Source organism: Manacus candei, unplaced genomic scaffold (assembly GCF_025592945.1).
Source record: "Manacus candei isolate 608988 ecotype Guabito, Panama unplaced genomic scaffold, ASM2559294v1 h1tg000003l, whole genome shotgun sequence".
In the NCBI taxonomy this organism is placed as follows: Eukaryota; Metazoa; Chordata; class Aves; order Passeriformes; family Pipridae; genus Manacus; species Manacus candei.
Window position 1 is genome coordinate 4,262,103 of NW_026138051.1, and position 23,281 is coordinate 4,285,383.

Genomic DNA, 23,281 nt, shown 5'->3' on the forward strand with positions numbered 1-23,281 from the left:
TTGTATCTAAACAAGAATACAGACAACAACAATTAAGCATGCAAAAATGTACCTTTAGATGCCTCAGGTGGAGCTGCACATTTTGGTTGAGGCTGTCAAGGAAAATTTCAGCAGGCTTCAGAATTTGGAGAGCTGTGAATTTAAAATGAATTAGTCCTTTAAAAGTGCTCAAAGGAAAAGCAAGCTGTATTCTGGGATAGATTCTAAAAGGGGGATTTTTAGTAAGCAGAATTTAATTACCTAACAAATTTTGCCACAAAGTCCTGGCTAAACCTTCAATTTTTGTGAAGAAGAAAAAAAAAAACAAACCAACAACCAATTCAGGGAAACTATTATGCTTTATCTGAATCACAGCTATTATAGCAATAAATTCAGCCTTGTGCTGCGATGGGACAGTATTAAAAAGGAGAGCAAAGGGAAATATCTCACTTAATATTAGTCTCATTTCCCAAAACAAGTTGACTCTTCCCAGGAACTTCTCCCCAAAACTTCCTCAGGGTATGAAATAATTGGCTATTAACCAGTGTGTTCTTGACCCAAAGAATGGAGCAGAAAACATGCAAGACTTGTCTGGATTACAAGGAGAAATAAAAGAGGAAAGTAGAGTAAATACATACTGACTGAGCCCATGGTTGTCTGCATTTTGCTAGTTGGAACTCAGAGGGTTTTACCTGCATTTGTACCAGGGGAAAAGACCTGAGAAAAAGAGCAGGCAGAAAAGGGGGAAGGGAAAACAGAATGGCACCACCTTTTTCCTCTTCAGATTTATTTTTGCCCTGCCTGCTTGCCCTGCAATCAGCGTGGGGCTGTGAAAAAGAAAGACTGCCACATCCACAGCATCATATTGCCAGTGTAGAGGGCACCTTGTCTCAACCCAGGGCAAAAGAGAAGTTACAGAAAAAGTGTCTGCAAACTAAGGAAAAAAAAAAAAGACAAACTCTTACTTATCACAAATCCTGTGAAGAGTCTTCTCAACAAGTGATAGTTTCTTTTTTATCCTCGTGTAAATGTGATCACCTGTGACCTCCCAAAACCCCGAGGGCTGCCCCAGCACCCCGAGCAGCCACGGGAGGAAAGGCTGAGGATGTCGGCACACAGAGGCAGTTCCCATGCCCTGCAACGGTGAAAACAAGTTGTTAGTATGCAGCAGGCAGTGCTGAGGGCTGAGCCTGCTGCTAATGAGCGCTGTGCAGAGGGCTCAGGTCACAGTTTTGCTAAATTCTGTGCACTTGGTACACCTGTGAAACGCCACACCAACAGGCAGCTGGGCTCACACAAGTGCAGGGCAGCATAACCAGGGTGCTGGGGCAGGTGTGTGAGCCACTGGTGAGACGCCTGCCCCTCGATGTCGAGTGGTTCATTGGAGCTGGAAAGTGTTGTGCAAGTAAAGAAATCCTTCTGGGGCTGGTTGACCTCTCCTGCACCTGCCTGCTGCTGGAACAGGGTGCAAAGCCTAAATGCTGGCTCACAGCGGTTCATAGTGGTCCCCAGTAAGTGTCTGTACACTACAAAGGGGACAAACAGAAGGCAGTAAAGGTGCTGGGATGGGCTATGATCTTGCTGGCACCACAGACAAGTGATGCACTAGCTTGGTAGGATCAGGAGGGGGTGGTCAGCTGACATGGAGGGCTGCTATGGATGGATCTAGCTCTTCAGGGAGGACAGGCCAGGACATCAAGGAGGGAGAGCTGCCCTTTATGTGAGAGAGCAACTGGGACACCTGGAGCTGTCTGTGCCTTGGGACAGGTGACAAGACAGCTGGCAGCATATGGGTCAGGACCAGAGGGCAGCCCATGCTGGGTGACGTTATGGTGGGTGTCTGCTACAGGCCACCTGATAAGAAAGAAGTAGATGAGGCAAATTACTGGAAGCAGTCTCATGCTCAAAGGCCATCAAGGATCAGAGCACTGAAGGAACACTGAGTGCTGCAAATGAAGTAGCAGAACACACACCCCCCAATATGCTCCTGGTAGATCCTAGCTTGGCTCCATCTGCCTGAAACAGTGCTTTTCATCCTCTGCATTAGCATTCTGCTGGTCAGAGGATGGTGAGTTCTACCTGTACAGCACAGACCTCCTCAGCAGTCCCCATGTTTCCTCGCTGTCTTACACCCCACCAGAATGTTCTGCAGCAGAAAGAAAGGTTCTGTCCTCTGCAGCCTTACCCTGCTGATCGCTGTTTGATGCCCTGGAAGTGTAACACCTGTAAACACGATGTGCTGGCTGCAAATTTTGAGAACACATCTCTTTCCACATGGGCAAAAAGGAGGTTGTTTGTGTAGGAAGTGTGTGTATGTACACCTGCTTTAAAAAAAGCTCCCCCAGGTTTCCAGGTTAGATTTCACTCTATTTCAAAAGCCTTCACCTGCCGTATATCCCAAAGTGTCTGAATAGAACGAAAGGCGATTGGAAAAACTTTACAGATTTCAGTAAAATGAAAAATTACTGTAACAGGTGTTCCAGCAGTTTACATAATGCCTGAGTTCTCACCTTTATTGAGGCCCTTCAGGATAGAGGTAAGTGGTACTCAGCTGTAAGACAATAAATTTTCATTGGTGATGAAAGACAAGGCTGAAGCTTAATGGGAAAGAATAGTATCCCCAACACAGTGCTTCCTCATTCTTACATCTGTGTAGCAGGAATTTCTCTACCTTTGTTGCAGTCAGTCCCCTATATCACAGAAATATGGCAGTGGGAGCCAGTTTTGCCTCAGTTTTACATATTCATATAGTGGTAGAAAGATCAGACAGCAAACAGAAAGTCCTGTGGTATATTCTAGAAATGTGGGACCATTTCTAGAGAATCTGAGGGAGGAATTTTAATATATTTTAATATTGGGAGGAGTCTATAACTTCAAACACAAATTAGGACCCTTAATATTCTTTAAACTCCATGGTAAACTCTTCAGATTCAGTGAGTGCCTCGGGATCTTGCCTCGCTACATTCTTATGCACACCTCCATAATATCAGTGCTTTGCTTATTGCACATTTCAGTAACTTTAAATACATGATGAATTCTCTCATGCTGCAAATTTATCTTCATTGAGCTATCTTTTGATCTTGGGCATTAACTCTGATCAGTACTAAGGCAGAGACAGTCTATCCAATTAGCAGGTGACAGCCTCAGAAGCTCAGGACAGAGCACCTCTGTTGCACTGCCTTCCAGGAGGTTTGACCTCAACAAACATTAGATGAACCTGGCCATGGTATTTGTCTGCCTACATCAGCTCCTCTGCTCAGACAGCACTTTGCCTGTGAGCAAAGTAATATACTACTTTCAGGAGGTGCCAAAAAAGGATGGCTTTGGGTCCCTAACTTGCTAAGCTCTGTTAATACAGCTTTGTTCTGACACTAAGCAATTACATAAAGCATCTTGACTTGCTCTGTAAAAAAGCAACTCATCATCAGATGCTCCCTTGTATGGAATCCAAACAACCTGTTTTCTAACATCAGCAAAACCAAGTCTATCTTTCAAAGGAGATTGGTTTTGTGCTCTCTGTAGGCTGTTTAGAGACTGATGGCATCAAGGAATCTCTGTTTCACTCAACAGTTACAATTGGGGCAGTGACCATCTTGTTCTGTGTTTTCCATTATCCAGAGCAAGGGGCTTCTGAGCCATAGTCAAGGTTCCTTGGCACTGCACAGATACCAGCAGTAGTACTGAGTTCAGTGTCAAATAAGCCTGGACTTTGTTTTGTCAGCAGTTTCAAAGCCACAGGGGGAATCCATGACACAGCTTCCATCAGACAACACTAGTTAATTGTGAACCCCTTCACCTCCCTGCTTTGTACCTCCAGTTAATCCGTTTGTATCTGCGTATGTCAACTGATGCCTGTTTGATTTTACATTGCAAAACCCCAAGGCCATGAAAGCAAGAATGCCAAGACTTGAGAATGTGCTGTAAGCCAGATGAAATCAGTCACTTTCCAGATGTTCCTGGATGCCTGAGGATGTGTGAAATGGGGCTGTGTTGAAGAACTCTTCCATGGCAGCAGGTGTGAAATGCCTAAGTGTGAATGAAACACAGCCAGAATGGAAAAGTAAAACTCCAAGATCTAGTAATGGTCCCAATAATTTCTGAAGCTAAGCCTGACTGTGTGACTGTATTCCTTCAGCACCTCAGGCAGGTCAGTAGCACTGAAACCAATGTGTGATCATGTAAACAGAGCACTAGAACACCAAGAGAAACACAGGGACAGGTGTTCTTACAGTAGCTCCTGCTTGCTTGCCTTTGCCCAGTTGGGAATCACCACACTGGCTTCAGGGGTCTGCAACAAGACAGTGCATGGGTCTTAATCATAGCAGAAGACTGGCTCACACTGCCTCTAGGGACAGAGGGGCAGAGCTACAGAAGTGTTGGTATCTCTTGCTTTTTAATAACCAATATACAGAAAAGAAACAACAAGCTGGGGCTGCCCTTCTGCCATAAGCTGCAGAGAGCCTCAGTCCACGCCAAGAAACAAAACAAACTGCACATGCACTCGTTCATAAACACCATGAGATATCAGCTCACCTCAGCATCACACCAGGACAATTAGTTTCAGCACTGTTTTACATGGTCATGGCTTCCAGTTCCAACATTTGATTATTTCTGATCACCCCAGGATCCCCAAAACATGCTCTAAAAATTCAGTTTATCCCATTTTTCTTTTGCATTCCCACAGCAGTCCCTCCTCCGTGCTTCTTCCACTTTGAATACTTTTTATTATTTGTAACATGACTGATTGGAAGTCTATCTTGTCAGTCTCTGACCAGTCTTGCTTTTTCCAGGCCTTTTACATTCAGTACAACAGATCTAAAACCTAGAGCTGAGATCACAAGAACAGAAAAAAAGGATCAAGAAGAAAATCCTCCAATCCATCGAGAACTCTTTCATGACTGAGGTCTGTTGTACAGCAACAGTAAAGTCACAGAAAAATGCTTTAATCTAACATGGAGCAAGGAACACCATTTGAATGAGAAGAGCCATATTATCACTGCTGAAATTACACTGCCTTTCTTGAACTTGCTCAAACCACCACCTGCCTGGATTATTGCTAAGGGTTAAGGGAGCTGAATACACAGTACTTTCTGAAGGGATGTGGGGGAAAGGGCTGGAGGTGAATGTAACACAAGGAACCTGGAATGGGGAGGGGGACTAAAAATACAACTTTACTCCTCTGCAAAATCAATTCAACTAAAATTGAGTAAAAGAACAAGATGATGTCTCCCTCCTACAACACATTCCATTCTTCATGTATATTGACATCGAAGGGTAAGCATGATAAATAGCTCTATTTTCAGCCACACAAAGAAGAAAGTTATAAGACTGACTCCAACCAACAGTTTTCTCCTACCTCAAACCTTTCATGGTCTTCCACAAGGAGACTGTCTTTGCTGGAACTCTTAGGTTTTGAGAGCCTTCTTTAGGGGCACAGAAGTGATTTTTCTGCTGGTACACGAGCAGGTCACTTAACTATTGTTACTATAACAATACAAGAAGCATGTTTTCATGTAGCCAAAGACAATCTTCCAGAGAGAGTTGAAAAGGAGAATATTTACCTTTCTGAATCAATAGTAGGGTCAACAGCAGCTGTGTAACAGCAACCTGAAAAAAAGAACTGGTTGCTTAAACTTCCACCCCCACCAAAGAGTTTTTGAATGGTCATGTCCTAAACTATTCCTTCCTTCATTTTCCAAAGATAATGTAACCAACTGAAAAAAAAAATTCCATTTAGTGCCTAAGTCTGAATAATGTTAGCACTCAGTTAAACAAAAATAAAGATTAGCTCATATTAATATAGAGTAAGTTCTGATGCCTAAATTTTAACACAATGTGCCAGCACTATGCTTATTTTTGTTTAAAATGAGAATTAGAATCTGTCTATCAAAAAGGTTTTTAATAAACTCAAAAGTACATGATATTTTTCCTATAAAGAGAAAAGTGGTCATAACCAACAGAGATGAAAGTAATTAAAAAGATTCTTAAAAATAGGGGGAAAAATACAGAAAACAAATTCAGTTAATTCTTCTTTTCAGGATCTAATTAACCTTCAAAACTGAGTCTCCATGTGTTTCAATGCAACGGAGATTGTCCCTTGCTACAAACTGTAGGTCTGATTTAATGGAGTTTTGGTTGAGGATAAAGACAGAAAAGTCAGTCTGTGGTACCCTCTCTTCGCACTGAAAAGTATCCAATTCCAAAGGCGAATGCACTCAGCTCAGTCATCCCAATTAAAGTGTCAGCTGCTATTCAGCATAAGCAAAGATAGCACAAAGAATTCAAAAGAATCGGCCATTGCAGCATATTTACAAAGGCAGCACAGCAATTGATGTTGGTCAGGGACAGCAAAGGAAAACACATGTTATTTAAACAAACAGATGTACATACTTACATGTATATATTTACCCATACAGAGCTCACACATATACACACATGTATATTACAAAACAAAATTATAAAAAAAAAAAGAGTAAAAATCCTTTGCTCTCTCTAGGTCATCCTCTTGAATCTTTGTATGAAAGTAAGTGGAGCTACAGCTGAGGCTGTAATATCTGGATGTTGCAATGGGATCTTCTTGCTGCAAGTAAAAAGTGCTAAAAATAAATAAATTTTCAATGATTTTTTTTTTTTTCACGAGTGTCTACAACAACTCATTTAGTATGCACAGCACACTTAAACCCTGGTCTTACACTGATGTCAGCCTGCCCAAATCCCTCATGGCTCTGGAGGAATTCCTGTGCTGAGATGAGGATCCATCCTGATGCCGACCGGGTCATACCCCGCAGTGGTGCCTGGCACAGATCTGCTGACATCTCTGGAGGTTCTGCATCAGTGCTCATGGCACTCTGCTACATTCAGGTCAAATCACCTGAAATGCTCCAGCTTCCCTGTTTCCCAAATGCCTACCAGTTACTATATTTTTTTATCAGAAAGAGTGGAAGTGACAGAGAGAGTTCCCTGCCAAAGGTTATCTCCAAGCTCATCGTGTGTGTCCTTCTGCTGCCACGTCCAATAAATCGTTGACACCGTCTGTTCCAGGCAGGCTTCCCTGGGACTGGTTTTGTGGGGCCAGCATGAATTTCTGCAGGCTCCTGCAATAGGGAGGACAAGCTGGGCTGGCACCACAGCTCTGTGTGGACACAGCCAGCCTTCAAATGCTTGTGAAATGATCTTCCAAAGTTCAGCTTTCAGCTGCTACTGTTGTTTCCAAGAACAAAAGAGACACAGGCAATTGGGCTCTGCTCAGCAAGAACAATGCTCACCCAGAGCATTGGGCATCTCCCCAAAGTCCTCTCTACTGGCTTGAAACATCCCAGAGAAAGGTCAGGGGTGTACTGCTCCTCAGACTCCCAGAAGAGAACCTGTACTGGTGCTGGGACCACTGAAGGGACCACCCCAGGGGGTTTGGGCTAGGTGGATGTTCTGGCTCACACAGAAGGAGCTTCAGCCACTTCTGATGACCCCACAGGGATCAAAATTACAGGGGAGGCTGCTGTGTAGTGAGGTGGTAATTTCTGGTTCCTCTTATTTGAGAGCAAATTCACTTCCAAAAGTTTAACACAAGGCATTCATAAAGTCCTTCTTAAGCCCTTGAAGATCCACCTCAATTTCCTGTGCAATAGCTGGTGTGGGTTTACAATAAATAGGAATAAAATGGTACACGGCCCATGCTCTTGTAACTGGTACAGTGATGGACTGTGCATCCTTTTAAATATTTGTGAAGTCAGATGACCCAGGCAAGCAGCAACAGGATGACACCCCGGAGTATAATTATTTTATAGCTTCTATTTATTTTTTGGAGTATCAAAATTTATGACAATCACTAAAGCAGATTGATTAAACCCCAAGCATGTACACACCATGATAGAGAAATTGTTCTGCTGTCATTCTTAGGAAGCATCTATTTGAAAAGTACATGGCAATATCAAAGAGCTCTCTATTGATTAAACTTTGAAAATAAAATTGCGCCACTTATCATATGCTGTTTGCAAAAATGCCAATCATTATAATACTCACATAAGCATATCCTGCATCTTCCCCCTGAACTCGTTAAATTTATTACTGAAACTCTATCCTGAGCTGCCTACATATGGAAAAAATATCATTCAGATAACACATTAACATTTATAACCAGTATTTAAAGCTGCGCACGGTGCCATCGCAAATGATGAGGGTCTTGTCAGCATTTCCAGTATAAGACACATTTCAGGGAATAGAGGGAGGGAGGGAGTGGCAACAACCATTTTAAATTACATCAACAAGAAGCCTGACATCCAAGTTGTCAATCTAATTGTACTTATCTTTCAGAGATAGGTGCATCTTCCATGTCCACGTTCAGTTTAAAGAATTCTCAGTACATCATTGTAAACTACCTGGCAAGGGCTGTCATTCTGCTTGTGCATACAGTATCCCACACAATTATAATTCTAGATCTAAACCTTCATATTACAAAAGCTCTCAAGGTATGGAACAAAAATTATACGATCCCCTTCTCACAGCTATGCTTGCACTCTACAGAAGAAGGAAAGAGATAAGCAAAACAGCTAACAATACAACAATGAGGCTGGTCCATGACTCATGTTATCAGATGTTCCTGCAGTGTCAAAATACCAATAATACTGAGTACAAATTTTAATATCAGAAAGGGTAAAAAATAACAACTAAAAATCTGGTTTTGCAGGGAGAAATTTGTAGGTGCAATGCACCTGCCTCAAGCCCAGTTCTTCTACAGGTACAGAGTAAGCTGTGGTTTGCAAAATGAGACCTGTGTAGCTGTTGATGTCAAAGTATTCAGCTAAAAGACAATATATTTAAGATATTTGTATTATTAAAAATATAATTATCAAAAGTAAAAAAGTAGTTGTCATAAGGCAAGAAAGGCTTCAGAAAGACACAACATCTCTGAAAAGGAAGGTACTGAAATATTTATATGTGACATGATCTGGACCATCGGTCAGTTCATAAGTAAATAGCCATAAAGGAATGATCTCCTCCCTATTTAATTCCAAGTGCATCATTAGCACCAGCTAGAAATAATAAAGCCAAACACTTCTATCTGCAAAAGGAACAATATTTCTAGTCAGAAATCTCAAATGCTAACCAGTGCAGTGGTTGCAAAGCAAAAACACAGGAGCAAATGTGTGCTCAAATGGGTTTTCCAGGTTCCAAGCCAGAGCTGATTACCAAGGCTGACTGAGCTGTCCTCTTCTCCTCCCAGCTTTACTTGCTGCTCAGTCACAAAGTGGACATAAAAATCTCCTGCTGTGCAAAGGCTTTTATTGGAAGAGGCCATGTAAAGGACAGGTAATTATTCAAAAATTATATGCTTTGGAATGGAAAGAAATGCCACAAGTGTTATGGAATGCATAAAGACACTTCATATTGAGCCCAAATATTCATGCCCTCTTGCCATAGCTGTTCCACCTCACATGGAATCTCATGGACTAGAAAGACACCACACAAGGAACAAGATCCCTCTGTGTAGCAGTCAGGCACACACTTATCCTCTGAGTACTCACCAGATTCAGGTGTTCCCTGGCCTACCCTGGCATATAGGCTAGAAGGGAGATAACTAAATATCTTCAGCATCCTAGACCACAATGACAACAATATAAAGCAGAAGTCATACTATATGCTCAAGATTTGTGTGTGTTTCTGTGCAACTCCCTGGAGTAGAAGTCAGTTGGAATCCTGGCCCCATGAAGTCAAAGGGAGATTAGTCAGTGGCTGAAGTCTAGGTCAGGATTTTATGTATGTTTGTATTGTGCTTTGTGCAATAACAATTCAGGGAGCTACTTGAGATGCCAAATAAATTCTAAGGTTTCTGTGGAGTTTGAAATACTTTATTCTAGGTGATTCTCCCCAATATATTAATGCAAGCACCATTCTCATAAGTTCTAATTGTCTCATCAATTTCTTTTCATGCCACTTGGAGTCGTATATCACGCTTCAAAGTCAGCATCTGTACTACCAACCTCCACAAAGAGAAATATTATAGGGTATTTTTCAGGTAAATGATTACTGCTCAGAGACAGCAAAGTTTCTGGCTAGAGTGATGTGAAAAAGACTGCAGGAGAGCAGGAAATATTTTTCTTTAGTCAAAAAATGAAGTCTTTAATTGTCAGAGACTTGACTTTTCTATTCTTGGAAAAACAAAACAGAAACTATTTCTTCCTAAAAGCTAATCACTGTGGGGCTTGGGGGTGGTTTTTTTGGTTTTTTTGTTTTTTTCCCCTGATTTATCATACCCCCATTTCAGAGGTAAGCTGGTTGCTTTTTCAGTGTAATCTCTTCTTTCCTATTGACTCAAGGTGGCTTCTTGGCCTGCACTGTGCTGAGTGAGTAGCCATAAACTGGCTTCACCTCTGACACCAGAAATCACCATCTTGGGCCCACAAGTTGTTTTGCACCTACATGACTTTACAGGGTGAAGTTATCACACTGAGCCTATGCAGAAACCTTGGAACAGCCCTGCAAACAATGGTATCTGATCTGAAGTGAAAACATTTTCAAACCAGTAGGCTCCTCCAATCCATTATTACTCAGTATTGCAGGAGCAACTCGTCCCCCTCCCTGCTCCTGGCAGTCAGTTGGGTGAGCAGTCAAACCACAGATTTTCAGTTTTGAGCCAAATTCTGATGTGGATTTTTCTGATAGACAGCAGTGGGTAAGTGTGATGGGTGGACTTTGGCTGGATGTCAGGTACCCACCAAGCTGCTCTACCACTGCCCTCCTCAGCAGGATGGGATGGGGCAGAGGAGAGAAATTAAGATGGAAAAAAAACTTAATGGGTCAAGATAAGGGCAGTTTAATAAAGCAAAAGCAAAGGTCACATGTGTAAGTAAAGGAAAACAAAAGATTTCTTCTCAGCAGGAGTTGTCCAGCCAATTCCAGGGAAGTAGGTCTTCATTAGCAGTTGCTCCAGAAAACAAACATCCCAGTAATAAATGTCCTTCTTTCTCTTAGCTTTTATCACTGAGCAGACATCATATGGTCTGGAATACCCTTTTGGCCAGTTGGGAGCAGCTGTCCTGGCTTTGTGCTCTCCCAAGACCTTGCTCCTCCCCAGTCTATTGGTGAGGAGGGAATGTTGGAGAGACAGCCTTGATGCTGTGTGAACACTGCTCAGCAGTAGCCAAAACACTGGTGTGTCATCTAACCCCTTCTAGGTGCAAATACCCAGCACAGCACTAGAAGGGCTGCACTGGGGAAAATGAATTCCATCTTAGCCAGACTCAATGCAATGAGGCCAAGCTGAAACCTTTCAGCTGGTTGGGGCAATTCTCAGTCACTTACTTCCACTGAAGAGGTGGGAAAATAAAACCTCTAGTAGCACCAGTTTTCATCAGTCCTGGTTCAAAATTTTTGTGAAGGGAGGGGACCTTGACTCACAGCCAGACATGCACACACACCATCAAATTCCTGTTAGAAACCAGGTGGAAAACACAAAAGTCAATGACAACACAACATTTTTCTTCAGTCGGCGACTGTTCAAAAATATCTCATGGAATGAACTTAGTGGAAAGATCTTTTGTGAACACATGAATTCGTAAAAAATGCTGGGTTTTTTTCTACTCATCTCCTTTTTTTCTGGAGCAGAACCCGAGCTATGTGACCTCTGTGCAGAATGACAACTCAATGACACGGCTCTCACTCTGCATGTGGAATATGAAACGCTCACCGTGAACTGCTCAAAAATAATCCTCAGGCCATGATTATTCATAGAAATTATTTGGTGAGTAATTTCAATTAAATAAATTCAAGGAATCGAGAAAAACAGGCTAAACTAATAGAATGCATTATTTATGATGAATAATTCATTTGAAGGAACTTTCTCCCACTGTTGCAGAAAGCCAGCTCAAGGCATAGGGCACTGAAGTCTCACTTAAGCCCTGTTTTGAGGTCTTAATTGGGGGCTTTCATGATGAATCACTCCAGGCTGGCCTTCTGCCCAGGACTGAATTTCACCCATTGCTCCTGCTCCTCACATATTGCTGGATATGTCATTAGCACAGTGGGATTTGTGTTCTTTCAACACGACTGCCATAAAAATAATGATATGGAGAGATTTCATTATGTTTCTTTTACTACTAATAAATAAAGGGAAGAAACCTCTCACATCAACTCACCAGACTTTCAACAGTGAATATTCATCATATCCATACATCAACTGCATTATGCAAATATGAGCCCCATGTCCATTGAAGTAAAGCAAGAAGACCCAATAATTTAAACAAGACTCTCTGAATCACTAAAAACACTTGCGAGCACTTGTGCTTGCATGATGGGACATTTCCAGTTAAAAACATTCACAGGAGGTAACACATAGATTATGACTCTGAGGAAATCTGAAAAATTGCACTTATAAATGGTAGTGGTAGATATTACTCTAGACATTCAGGCATTTGGAATGCAATAAATGATAAATCCATTGTTGTTTTAAAGGGAGGGAAAAAAAACACAAACCAAAAATCCAGGTTTTTTTTTTTTGTCCTTATGCTCAGAAATGCCAGCACAGAACATCTATCATCAGAAAGATTCCCCTCGTTGTTCCTATCAGAGAAAAAGACCTATTGACATGATGAAACAAAGCACTTCCAAAAATATTTAAACCACTCAGTAAAACATAAGTGCAGGCTTTGAAGTTAAACATTTGTTCAGGGATCTGATCCAAATCCCACTGAAATCAGTAGGAGTCCTTCCATTGACACCAAAGGGCTTTGGATCAGACATACTACTTTGCTGAATAGGATGAAGACATCCATAAATATCAACTGTCTTGTAGTACTTTGCTGGTCCTGTGATAAAAGGTGTGAGCATAGAAGGGGAATGGAGATTTATTTTTCTATATAAGAAAAAAAAAATTAGGCTAAATCTAAAATAATGTTCAGTCTTAATTACATAGTCATGAGTCTGTCAGTGTCCCCAAAACACAGGTTACCTGGAGTGCTTTCTGACACACAGCTTCTCTATCATATTTCCTGCTGAAACCAATATTACTGCTATTATAACACACAAAATTCTCTTCTTTAGACAGTTAGGATTAATGATACAAAGCACCAGAAACTGATAGTTCTACTGCTGTGGTTCGTACCACCAGTGTAGAATCACACTGTGCTGTTACAAAACAGATTATCCCAGATATACTGAAACAAATGATGATAAAGTCTCTTTGCAAAAAGTTATGTTGCAGTGAGATAATGGGTCTCAAAACTGCTTCCTAGGAGGAAGCAGAAACTGAGGGAAGAGTTAGAAAGCCTGTTGATTTTAAGTCATAGTTCATTAAATTTTTTTAGTTATACAATAGGTAATCATGATGTGTCAGTAAACAGTATTCTGAAGTAGGCCAGTTCTCCATATGCTTAAATGGTTGGGAGAAATGAAGCTAAAAAATTCATCTGGAAAACAAAGAAATTTGTTACAGTTGATGGCAAAGGCAATTACTGATTGCCAGCAAAAGGCAACTCAGCAGGCACCACATACTCTGGAGTGCCTCTGTGCCCACAGACTGGCTCATCCACCAGCTCCCCTTCCACACAGACTTCACCACAAACATGTCCCTCCTCTGGCTCTCTCGGGCACACATTGCTCCAGTTTGCTGTTGCTGGGCAGGGGTGAGCAGGGATGGAGCCAGGGCCATGGTGGGCAGAGTCTGCCAGCTCCTCCCTCCCTGTCCTGTGTGCTCACACTCCTTCACTCATCCCCTGCTCACCCCTTGCCCAAAGAAAGTGAAAGCCAGAGACTCCTCTTTCATCCTGTCCTTTACAGCACACTTCCCAGTGCTGCTGGATGAGATAAAACCTTGGATTACAAGTAACAATTATTTTGCATACTGCTCACTGCTAAATCTGGAAACTGTTTATTACCTTAACAATTACTTTTAAGTGAGGCTTAAAAATATCCCACTTTACAGTACAGGAAAGATCCCAGAAATGTACATAGTTATGGAGGGAGAATGTCTCCAGCTCCAAATAGGTACATATACACAGAGGCATACAGAGAAAGCAAGAACACAGGGTACTTTTTGAAGAGCAGTGATGATTGTCTCAGAACCCTAAAACCTGACAGAGAGGAGGCACCTCACATGCAGTTCCTACAGAAGAAGGAACACATTAGATCACTATATACCTAAATTTACTTGTTAGCAGCATCCAGGCTATGTTAATAGTTTCTAATGATCAATAAAATTAAATCCTTCCCTCCATCAAATTCACAAAGTTTTTTGCTTCCTTTCTTGTTGTCTTCTTTTCTTAATTCCCTGAGACTTTGTGGATATATTTGTTCCTTCTTCATTTATATACAGAGAAACAAAACCAGATAAACTGATAGATAAAGATGTATAAGTAGTGTTTAGCATCCACCTGCAAACACAGTGTGGAGAAGGAAAATTATCCCCACACTTCCAGACTTTTTCTGTTTCTTGATATTTACTCTCCCAGAAGGACAACAGCATGATGTGCACTAGGCAGGAAGGGTAATGATCTGTGCCAAATTTTATGTGCTTGTGCTTCGTGCCATGGTCTGGTTTTTTTTTCCCCTGCCAGCAGATCAATAAAGTTGTGACTTCAGGACCATACAAGAGCCAAGAGCTGCTCGGTGTCTGTAGCAGCACAGGACTAGCAGACTACTTGAAGTGGGATAAGGCTGGTATCAGACAAGTATTCAGTTCATACTTGCTCTGCAGCAGTCTGGAAGTGTCCCATGGGAATCAGGTATGGGATAATTAAGGGCTCTTAAGCCAGCAGACAAGGATATTACAAGGATAAACATTTCAAACTGAAGGCAGATAGATGCAGAGTTGTAGAGGAAGCACAATTTTTTACACGTGGGAGATGAAACCTATTGGAACAATTTACCAAACATTATGGCAGATTTTCACCATAGGCAATTACTAAAATATGCAGGGATATGTTATTGGGTTTCAGTTTTTTGTTTTTCTCTTCCTTCTTCCTGTGAGTATGATCTAGTTTAATTCCAATTTAGCTGATGGCCTGGGTTATGCAAGACCCAAAAGCCACAATGGTTCTATTAAGGCTCATAATCTGTGAGTCTGTACTCAGTCTTCATAACTGCATAGAAAGGGGAATGAGGGAATGCAGCAAAGTGTTTGGTAAAAAGGAAACCTTCACAATGCTTATAAATCAGGCATAACAGAGTTTCCCCAAACCCTCATGGGCTGCTGTATCAACCTGCCTCCTGGTCTTCCATTCCTGGAAGCTCCCAGATATTCACAGCCTGAAAACATTCCTGCATTCAACATGCAAAATAAAAAGGCAGTAAAACAGGTGGAGGAACAAAGCTGTTCCTTTATACTCTGTTTTTAATTGAAGGGATTATAAAACACTTCAGGCATGCTGAGAAATCATGACTTTGTTCCTAAATAAAAAGCTGTAGCTATTATTTTTTTTTAAACCCTTGTTCCTCCTCCTACAACAGTGGTTATTATATGCATGCATTTGCAGTGTAATAGAATCAGTATCATCTCTGTGTCTTATTACTGTTGCAATCCCCTAACATGCTGTTCCTTCCATCCCACATGAATCTGGTAATTACTGCTGAGCCATGCCATGCGTACACTTTCCCTTCCAAGGCAGCATCAGCAGTTACCACAAACACATTTCCTACGTACTAGTAAACACCAGCAAGTGGGAGAGTACATGTTGCCTCATAAGCCAATTCCAGGGCATGATCCTTGCTCTCCAGAAAGCTGCACGTGACTGAAGACTCATGGACATGAAACAAATGTACACCGTGAGATGAGGGGGAAATGCGCTGGACTTACTTCTGCCTTCATTTTTGCTGTGTGTTGGAGTGAGCCCTGTGAGTGCTGGCAACACTGTGCAGGGCTGCTCAGGCAGGTTACAGGAACGTGTGTGTGCCTCTGTGCATGTGTCAGTGTGGGCAGGTGTGTGTGAACATGCTACTTTCAGAAAGAGATAAAACAGAAAAAATCAACCTAGGTCTACTTTTACCTCCTCTTTTTAGGCTCATGCCCCCAGCCTGTGTCAGAAAAAGCTGAAAACAGGATTTGCTACATCCTGTAACTAGTCCAATTTTGCTCCCCAAACTGTTTAAAGCTGAAAACAAGCAAAAAATCTCACAGAATAATAATCTGGCTGCTGGTGTATTAGTGTTGTAAAACCACAGATCTGCCACAAACACCTTTCCCTATCTTAGCAATTTGTGCTCCTGAATTCAGCTGGATAAAGAGAGTTAGAATGGAGCAGCTCTGAACGCATTTCAGAATCCCAATCCTGTTGAAATTCACGCAGCACCACAGCAAAAGCATGCTCCAATGTGGGATGCTCCTGCTCCTTCCACAAGCTCTCCAAATTTTAGATAGAAAAACTGCAACAGCTCCAATCCCAAATGCAAACTCCAACACTATTCCTGCCCAGGAGCATTGCAAAGGCATCTGTGCTGGCTGCTGCAGGATGTTACCTTTTCCAATCTCAAGAAGAGAGATAAGAACAGACAGCACATTTCTGCTGCTCCTAAAATGTAGGCTCTGATGCGTAATGGCTAAAGAACACCACGAGATGACAGTGCCACTTTTGCCAGGTCCAACACTCTTTTGGCAGCAAACCCTTACATTCTCAAGACTAAGCAAAGTGCATATAGTTCCCGATAAGAATCTGTCAATAATGCACCCTGCCATATTAGAGCTTTAAAAATTCATTGTGGAGTGTCTTTTGCTTTTTTTCCCCAGTGTGAACCCAAAGTTTTACCTTTCAGATAGAGATCAAGAGCAGCCAGCCTTTCCCATCAGATCTGTGCCCGGGGCATGGGGCTTAAGCGAAGTCCCAATAACCCACCTCCACCATCCTGTTCTTTATAAAGGAAGCCAAACGCTACACCACAATATTGTAATGGGGCAATGAGACTAGTCCAGCCAGTGGGAATGATGGCGTTAGATGTGCTCTTGGCTGCTCAGCACTCGGGGAAGCATTCCAGAGAGTGTAGGGATTCAGGCATGAGACTGCCGTTGCCTGCCAGCCCGGCTTGGTGGAAGGTGTTGAACTTCCCTGAACGTGTAGAAAACACCAACGCGCTGGGCAGAGCTCGGCACGGCAGTTTGGGAAGGGGGCTGCTGCAGCCGGAGCGGGGGATCGATGCTGATGCCAGATCGGGGATTTGCAGCACCGCTGCTGCGAGAGCCAGATTGTGCGTGTGTGGGGTGTGCGCGTGTGTGATGTGCGGGGTGTGCGTGTGTCTGTGCGGGGTGTGCGTGTGTCTGTGCGGGGTGTGCGTGTGTCTGTGCGGGGTGTGCGTGTGTCTGTGCGGGATACGCGTGTGTGTGTGAGTGTGTGTGCGGGGCGGGCGCGCTCGCCGGCTGGCTTGTGCCGAAGAAGCTGCTTGACTTGCTCTCTGTTTTTGAGGGCACGGATTTAGGGACCCGGGGCTAAAAAATTCACCGGACCCAGGTAAATCCGCTCGTTACCTTATTCCCCTTCCCGGCTCCGAGTGCCCGCGCTGTCCTGCAGGTGCTGTCAGAGCGCTCCCGCGATGCGCATCCGAGCCGGGAGCGGAGCCGGCTGCGAGAGCCGCGAAGGGAGGGGGGGGACGGGGACAGAGGATGGAGGGGGGGTGGGCTGGGAAAAACGTGTCCCCCCCGCCCCCGGCTGACGTCAGCGCGGCTCCGCGCGGGGCACCCGCAAAAGCGCCGCGCCCGCCGCGCCCCGCGCAGAACCCGCGCTGAGCCCGCGCTCCCGCAGCGGCGCCGCCGCCGCCTCGGCCCCCGCCCGGCCCAACTTCCCGCCGGGACGGGACGGGACTGGACTGGACGGGACCGGACGGGAACGGCGGCGCCCCGCTGGGCTCCTCCTGAGGCGCTGTGCGGGCGATGCCTCTCGCCGCCGGGCTCCTGGCTCCCGGGGCGCGGCGGCTCTCGGCGGCGGCCCCTGCCCCCGCTGCCCGCTCGGGCGCCCCGAGAGCAGGTACGAGCGCGGGGGGCGCGGGCCGGGGTCTCCCTGCGGCGGGGAGCGGCTTAGGGAGGGTTTGCCGGCGTTTGTTCTCCCAGCCCCGGTTTAAGATGCTGGCGGTGACCGGGAGCAGGGCAGCCTGGATCGGGACGGGCAGCGGGAACGGGATCGCGGTGCCAGCGGGAGGCGGCGGAGAGGTCGGGCGGGGAGCGCAGCGCCGGGACCCCGGTTTTCGGGGAGCTCCCCGACGGGGCTTCCCCCATAGTAGCTCCGCAGGCGCTTTCCGAGAGCAGAAGGAAGGGAGGAGGAGGGGGGATTCCAGAGGACTTTGCAAGTCGCTGCCTTGCAGCTCTCCTTCCAGCACCCCGTCGACCTTCCGACCGGCTTCGCCCCCCCCGAGCTGCCTCTGCCTCCCCCTCCCGGAACTGCCTCTGGTCCCGTCCGTTTTCACTGGGGATTTCTTCTTTCTCTCCTTACCTGTCTCAAAAGGTTTGACTGTAGGTACCAAAGCGGGGATCGACGGCGCATAAAGATGCTGAAGGGTGTTTGGTTGCTCAGTTTGTTAACAGTGGCTGGGATCTCGCGGACAGAGAGTCGCAAACCTGCCAAAGACATTTGCAGCAAGAGCCGCTGCCCTTGTGAGGAGAAGGAGAACGTGCTGAACATTAATTGTGAAAACAAAGGATTTACAACCGTTAGCCTCCTCCTGCCGCCACCATCCAAGATCTACCAGCTGTTTCTCAATGGGAACGCACTGACCCGCCTGTTCCCCAATGAGTTTGTCAACTACTCCAATGCCGTGACCCTCCACTTGGGCAACAACGACATGCAGGAGATCCGTACAGGGGCCTTCAGTGGCCTTCGCACCCTCAAGAGGCTGCACCTCAATAACAACAAGCTGGAAGTGCTGAAGGAAGACACGTTCCTGGGCTTGGAGAGCCTGGAGTACCTGCAGGCTGATTACAATTACATCAGTGCCATTGAAGCGGGGGCATTCAGCAAGCTCAACAAGCTCAAGGTGCTGATTCTCAATGACAACCTCCTGCTGTCCCTGCCCAGCAATGTCTTCCGCTTTGTGCTCCTCACTCACCTGGACCTGCGGGGGAACCGGCTGAAGATGATGCCTTTTGCTGGTGTGCTGGAGCACATTGGAGGCATCATGGAAATCCAGCTGGAGGAAAACCCCTGGAACTGCACCTGCGACTTGCTGCCACTCAAGGCCTGGCTAGACACCATCACCGTGTTTGTGGGCGAGATAGTCTGCGAAACCCCCTTCAGGCTTCATGGAAAAGATGTGACCCAGCTCACCAGGCAAGATCTCTGCCCTAGGAAAAGCTCCAGCGATTCGAACCAGAGGGAAAAACATCCTGTCCTCTCAGACCCGCACATCTCCAGGCTATCGCCCACAGCCAACTCTGCCATGAATCCCACCAGAGCCCCAAAAGCCAGCCGGCCACCCAAAACCAGGAACCGCCCCACCCCCCGTGTCTCTGTGTCCAAGGACAGACAAATATTCGGACCTATCATGGTTTACCAGACAAAGTCTCCAGTGCCCATCACCTGCCCAGCTGGCTGCATCTGTACATCACAGAGCTCAGACAATGGCTTAAATGTCAACTGCCAAGAGAAAAAGATAAGTAACATCTCCGATCTCCACCCCAGGCCAACCAGTCCAAAGAAACTTTACCTTACCAGTAACTATCTGCAAGTCATTTATAGAACCGATCTCACAGAGTACAGCTCTCTGGATTTGCTACATCTAGGAAATAACAGAATTGCAGTGATACAAGAAGGTGCCTTTACAAACCTCACAAGTTTACGTAGACTTTATCTTAATGGCAACTACCTTGAGATCCTGTACCGGTCTATGTTCGAAGGGCTACACAGCCTGCAATATCTCTACCTAGAGTACAATGTCATTAAGGAGATCCTGCCACGCACGTTTGATGCTCTGAGTAATCTTCATCTGTTGTTTCTCAACAACAACCTGCTCAGATCCTTACCTGACAATGTCTTTGGTGGCACTTCCCTCACCAGACTCAACCTTAGAAACAATCATTTCTCACACCTGCCTGTGAGAGGAGTCTTGGACCAGCTCTCAGCTCTAATTCAGATAGACCTCCAGGAGAACCCTTGGGACTGCACGTGTGACATCCTGGGGCTGAGGAACTGGATAGAGAAAGTCACTGACCAGAACAACCAGCAGTCAAATCCCCCCGTAGTTATCAATGAAGTCATATGTGAGTCTCCCACCAAGCACTCTGGAGAGCATCTGAAATTCCTGAGCAAAGAAGCCATCTGCCCAGAGAACCCCAACCTGTCAGATTCTTCTCTCCTCTCCATGAACCAGAACACAGATATACCCCATCTCCTCGGTGTCTCACCCAGCTCCTACCCAGAATTACATACCGAAGTTCCACTGTCTGTCTTAATTTTAGGATTGCTGGTTGTGTTTATTTTATCAGTTTGTTTTGGGGCAGGCCTGTTTGTCTTCGTCCTTAAGCGCCGGAAGGGGGTGCAAAGCATGCCCAGCAGCGCCAACAACGTAGATATAAGTTCCTTTCAGCTCCAGTATGGGTCTTACAACACTGAGACCCACGATAAAACTGAAGGACACGTTTATAACTACATTCCCCCTCCCGTTGGACAGATGTGCCAAAACCCAATTTACATGCAAAAGGAAGGGGATCCAGTTGCCTATTACAGGAATCTCCATGAGTTTAGCTACAGCAGTCTTGACCACAAAAAGGAAGACCCCACCAGTCTTGCATTTACCATCAGTGCAGCTGAATTGCTGGAAAAGCAATCCTCGCCGAGGGAACCAGAGCTTCTGTATCAAAATATTGCAGAAAGGGTCAAGGAACTGCCCGCTGGAGGATTAGTTCATTATAACTTTTGTACCTTACCCAAAAGGCAGTTTGCCCCTTCATATGAATCAAGACGCCAAAACCAGGACAGGATAAATAAAACTGTTTTATATGGAACTCCCAGGAAATATTTTGCAGAACAGTCTAAACCCGAGCATCCTTTACTCCAAGGAAAGCTACAAACAGAACCAGACTACCTCGAAGTTCTGGAAAAACAAACTGCAATCAGTCAGCTGTGAGGGGGGAGGTGGGAGACAAAGGAAATTTTTTAAATGAGCTCAGCATCACATTTCATTGAGTCTGAACTCAGTGCTGATATCATCTGTGGCATTCCCAACATTTCCACTTTTTTAAATCAGAGAGGGAGAGAGAAAGAAAAGGAACCCTTGCAGCATAGCAGGGATATGGTGTTGCTTTTGCAACGTTCTCTTTAAGTTATTTCTCTCTCCTTTTGACCCTTCTGTAGGAACTGTCACTTAAAATGTACCTTTCTGTAATAGATCTTGCATAATTCTTTTTGATTTTGAAGGAAATGAGGAAGGGGGTCTTTGGGTTTTTTGTTGTTTTTCTTTTCTTTTAATTTCAAAGTGGAAACTTAATGTATTATGTAGAAGATCTCCAAAGATCTTTTTTCCTGGACTATGACTTTCTTTTGTAAATAATAATATACGGTACTGCTATTTCAATTACCAACTATAGCCACTGGGCGTCACTTTTTTGTGTTAAAGTGCCTTTGCACTTTAAGTACATTATTACTTAATTGTTGCTCTTAGCTTTGATAAATTGAACCTATTTTAATGTGTTGTATTTTTGAAATTAAAAAAAAAATTGTAAAATAGATCTATATGTCAGCTGCATTAAATCAGAAGGTTTGATTTATAGGAAAGCTGCCCTTCTTTAAATGACTCTAGTTCTAGGACCTTACAGACTCAAATGTAAATTATTAGGATATTTTTTCCTTCTAGGTTTGTTTAGAGTGATTCACTGAAACCAACTGAGAGGATTTAGCAATGGACTAGAGGTTATCAAGCGCCTCTGCTGGGAATAACAGCTCATTAATAAAAGATGTTTAACACAATGTCATAGTGAACTGAACAATTAATGTCCTTCTTAATACATTACATTGCAGTTCTAACACAGTAATGTTCAGTGGCTTAAGATTATTTTCATACTTAACAGAACATTACTCATAATATTTTATGCATTAAATTAGGTATTTTTATACATTTTGTGACAGAGTTTATATTTGTAACTTTTTTGGACTGAAATTAATATGTCCTCTTCCTGCCAGATACATATTTTTTTTTTTCATAAGCAGGGACACCAGCAGGGGTCATCCCACACCTCATTAAATTTATTAACATACTGGCAAATGAACCAATGCCAAAGGTAAAATTTGAACCTGGGTCTCTGGATTCCTCCAAATCAAGGTAGCCAAAATCAGTATGTGCATCACACTAACTTTCAGTAGTCTGAATTATGTCTAGTTTTCAGTCTCTGAAGCAAAAGTAATACTGCAATCATTCTAATCTGCTAGAGAAAACTACCATTAAGTTCATGATCTTAAATTTTGTAAAATGTTTTAAGTTAACTGAATTCCATTCTCAGCATTGGTTTTCTTAAGCCCATCAGTGAACAAATGCCATGAGTCTTCTCCTTTCCCATTAACTCAGGCCTGTTTTGCTTCAAGCTTTATGTTATCACCTCCAATTTACATTTCCTTCCTGGAGAATATTGAAACCATTTTTATTAACAAGTACACAGTCAAACTTTATTAAGGCTTATTAGCTTCTAAATAATTTTTAGATGCAAACATGATTGTGCGATTTAAACAAACAGCCCTTATTTACAACAAAAACAGTTTTGTTTTGTCTATTCTAAATCCTTATGCAACTGGGATGGTGATCTGCATATAAAGTAGGCCAGGCTTTTCAATTCCTTATTAAAGCAATTGATGGAGTCTGAAAGAAGCACACTGTTTCCTTTTCATAAATAGGTTACTGCACATAATAATCCTTTATTATCATGCGGAGATTGAAGTGGCCTCTGCTGACTGATTTTTAGAGCTTTACTATAGTTAATAACACAGTATCTACAACTCAGAGAAATTTTCAGCAATAGCATTTAAGCTATAAATAACTACAATCAATGTTGTTCTAATCAGGACTTTGCCAAAAGGAAGTTGCTTTATATTTAAGAGCTGAAGAGGCTTTGCATGTGTACTGCCAGATATCTGAGTCATTCAGCAAACTGTCTTCTAATGATTTATGTGACATTTGGGTACATTAATATGCTAACATGTCAATTCTTTATGTTTAGAGTCCATAGCATCTATGGCTGTTCATTAGATCAGGTTTAAAGCTGAAGTGCTACAACGAGCTACTGAAGAATCAGTCTCCAAAATGGTCTCACTTCAAGAAGGAGGCGAAATGGTATCACTTTAGTTGAACTTGGAACATTTGACTGGAATAGCACCCGTCTTTGAGCAAGGTACTTGCTTGAAAGCTTCCA

At 43.7% G+C, this 23,281-nt stretch overlaps 1 protein-coding gene and 1 long non-coding RNA gene across 4 annotated transcripts in view; one reads left to right on the top strand and one right to left on the bottom strand.

The window, feature by feature from the left end:
- Positions 1-17,513, bottom strand: part of LOC127471834 (uncharacterized) — a 69,244-nt gene extending 51,731 nt beyond the window's left edge. For both annotated transcript variants that reach the window (XR_007904775.1, XR_007904774.1), the window contains exons 1-3: positions 17,423-17,513; positions 945-1,114; positions 53-132 (exon numbers count right to left, since the gene is read on the bottom strand). This is a non-coding gene — a long non-coding RNA (uncharacterized LOC127471834). The remainder of the gene's footprint in view (positions 1-52; positions 133-944; positions 1,115-17,422) is intronic.
- Positions 17,392-21,614, top strand: SLITRK2 (SLIT and NTRK like family member 2). 2 transcript variants are annotated; one of them, XM_051789060.1, is made up of 2 exons: positions 17,392-17,405; positions 18,393-21,614. In XM_051789060.1, the coding sequence occupies exon 2, from the start codon at positions 18,436-18,438 to the stop codon at positions 21,007-21,009; it is 2,574 nt and encodes an 857-aa protein (XP_051645020.1). In that variant the 5' UTR covers positions 17,392-17,405; positions 18,393-18,435; the 3' UTR covers positions 21,010-21,614. The 2 variants fall into 2 exon arrangements, with proteins under 2 accessions (XP_051645020.1, XP_051645010.1); XM_051789050.1 differs by lacking the exon at positions 17,392-17,405 and adding an exon at positions 17,708-17,918.
- Positions 21,615-23,281: the final 1,667 nt, after the last annotated feature.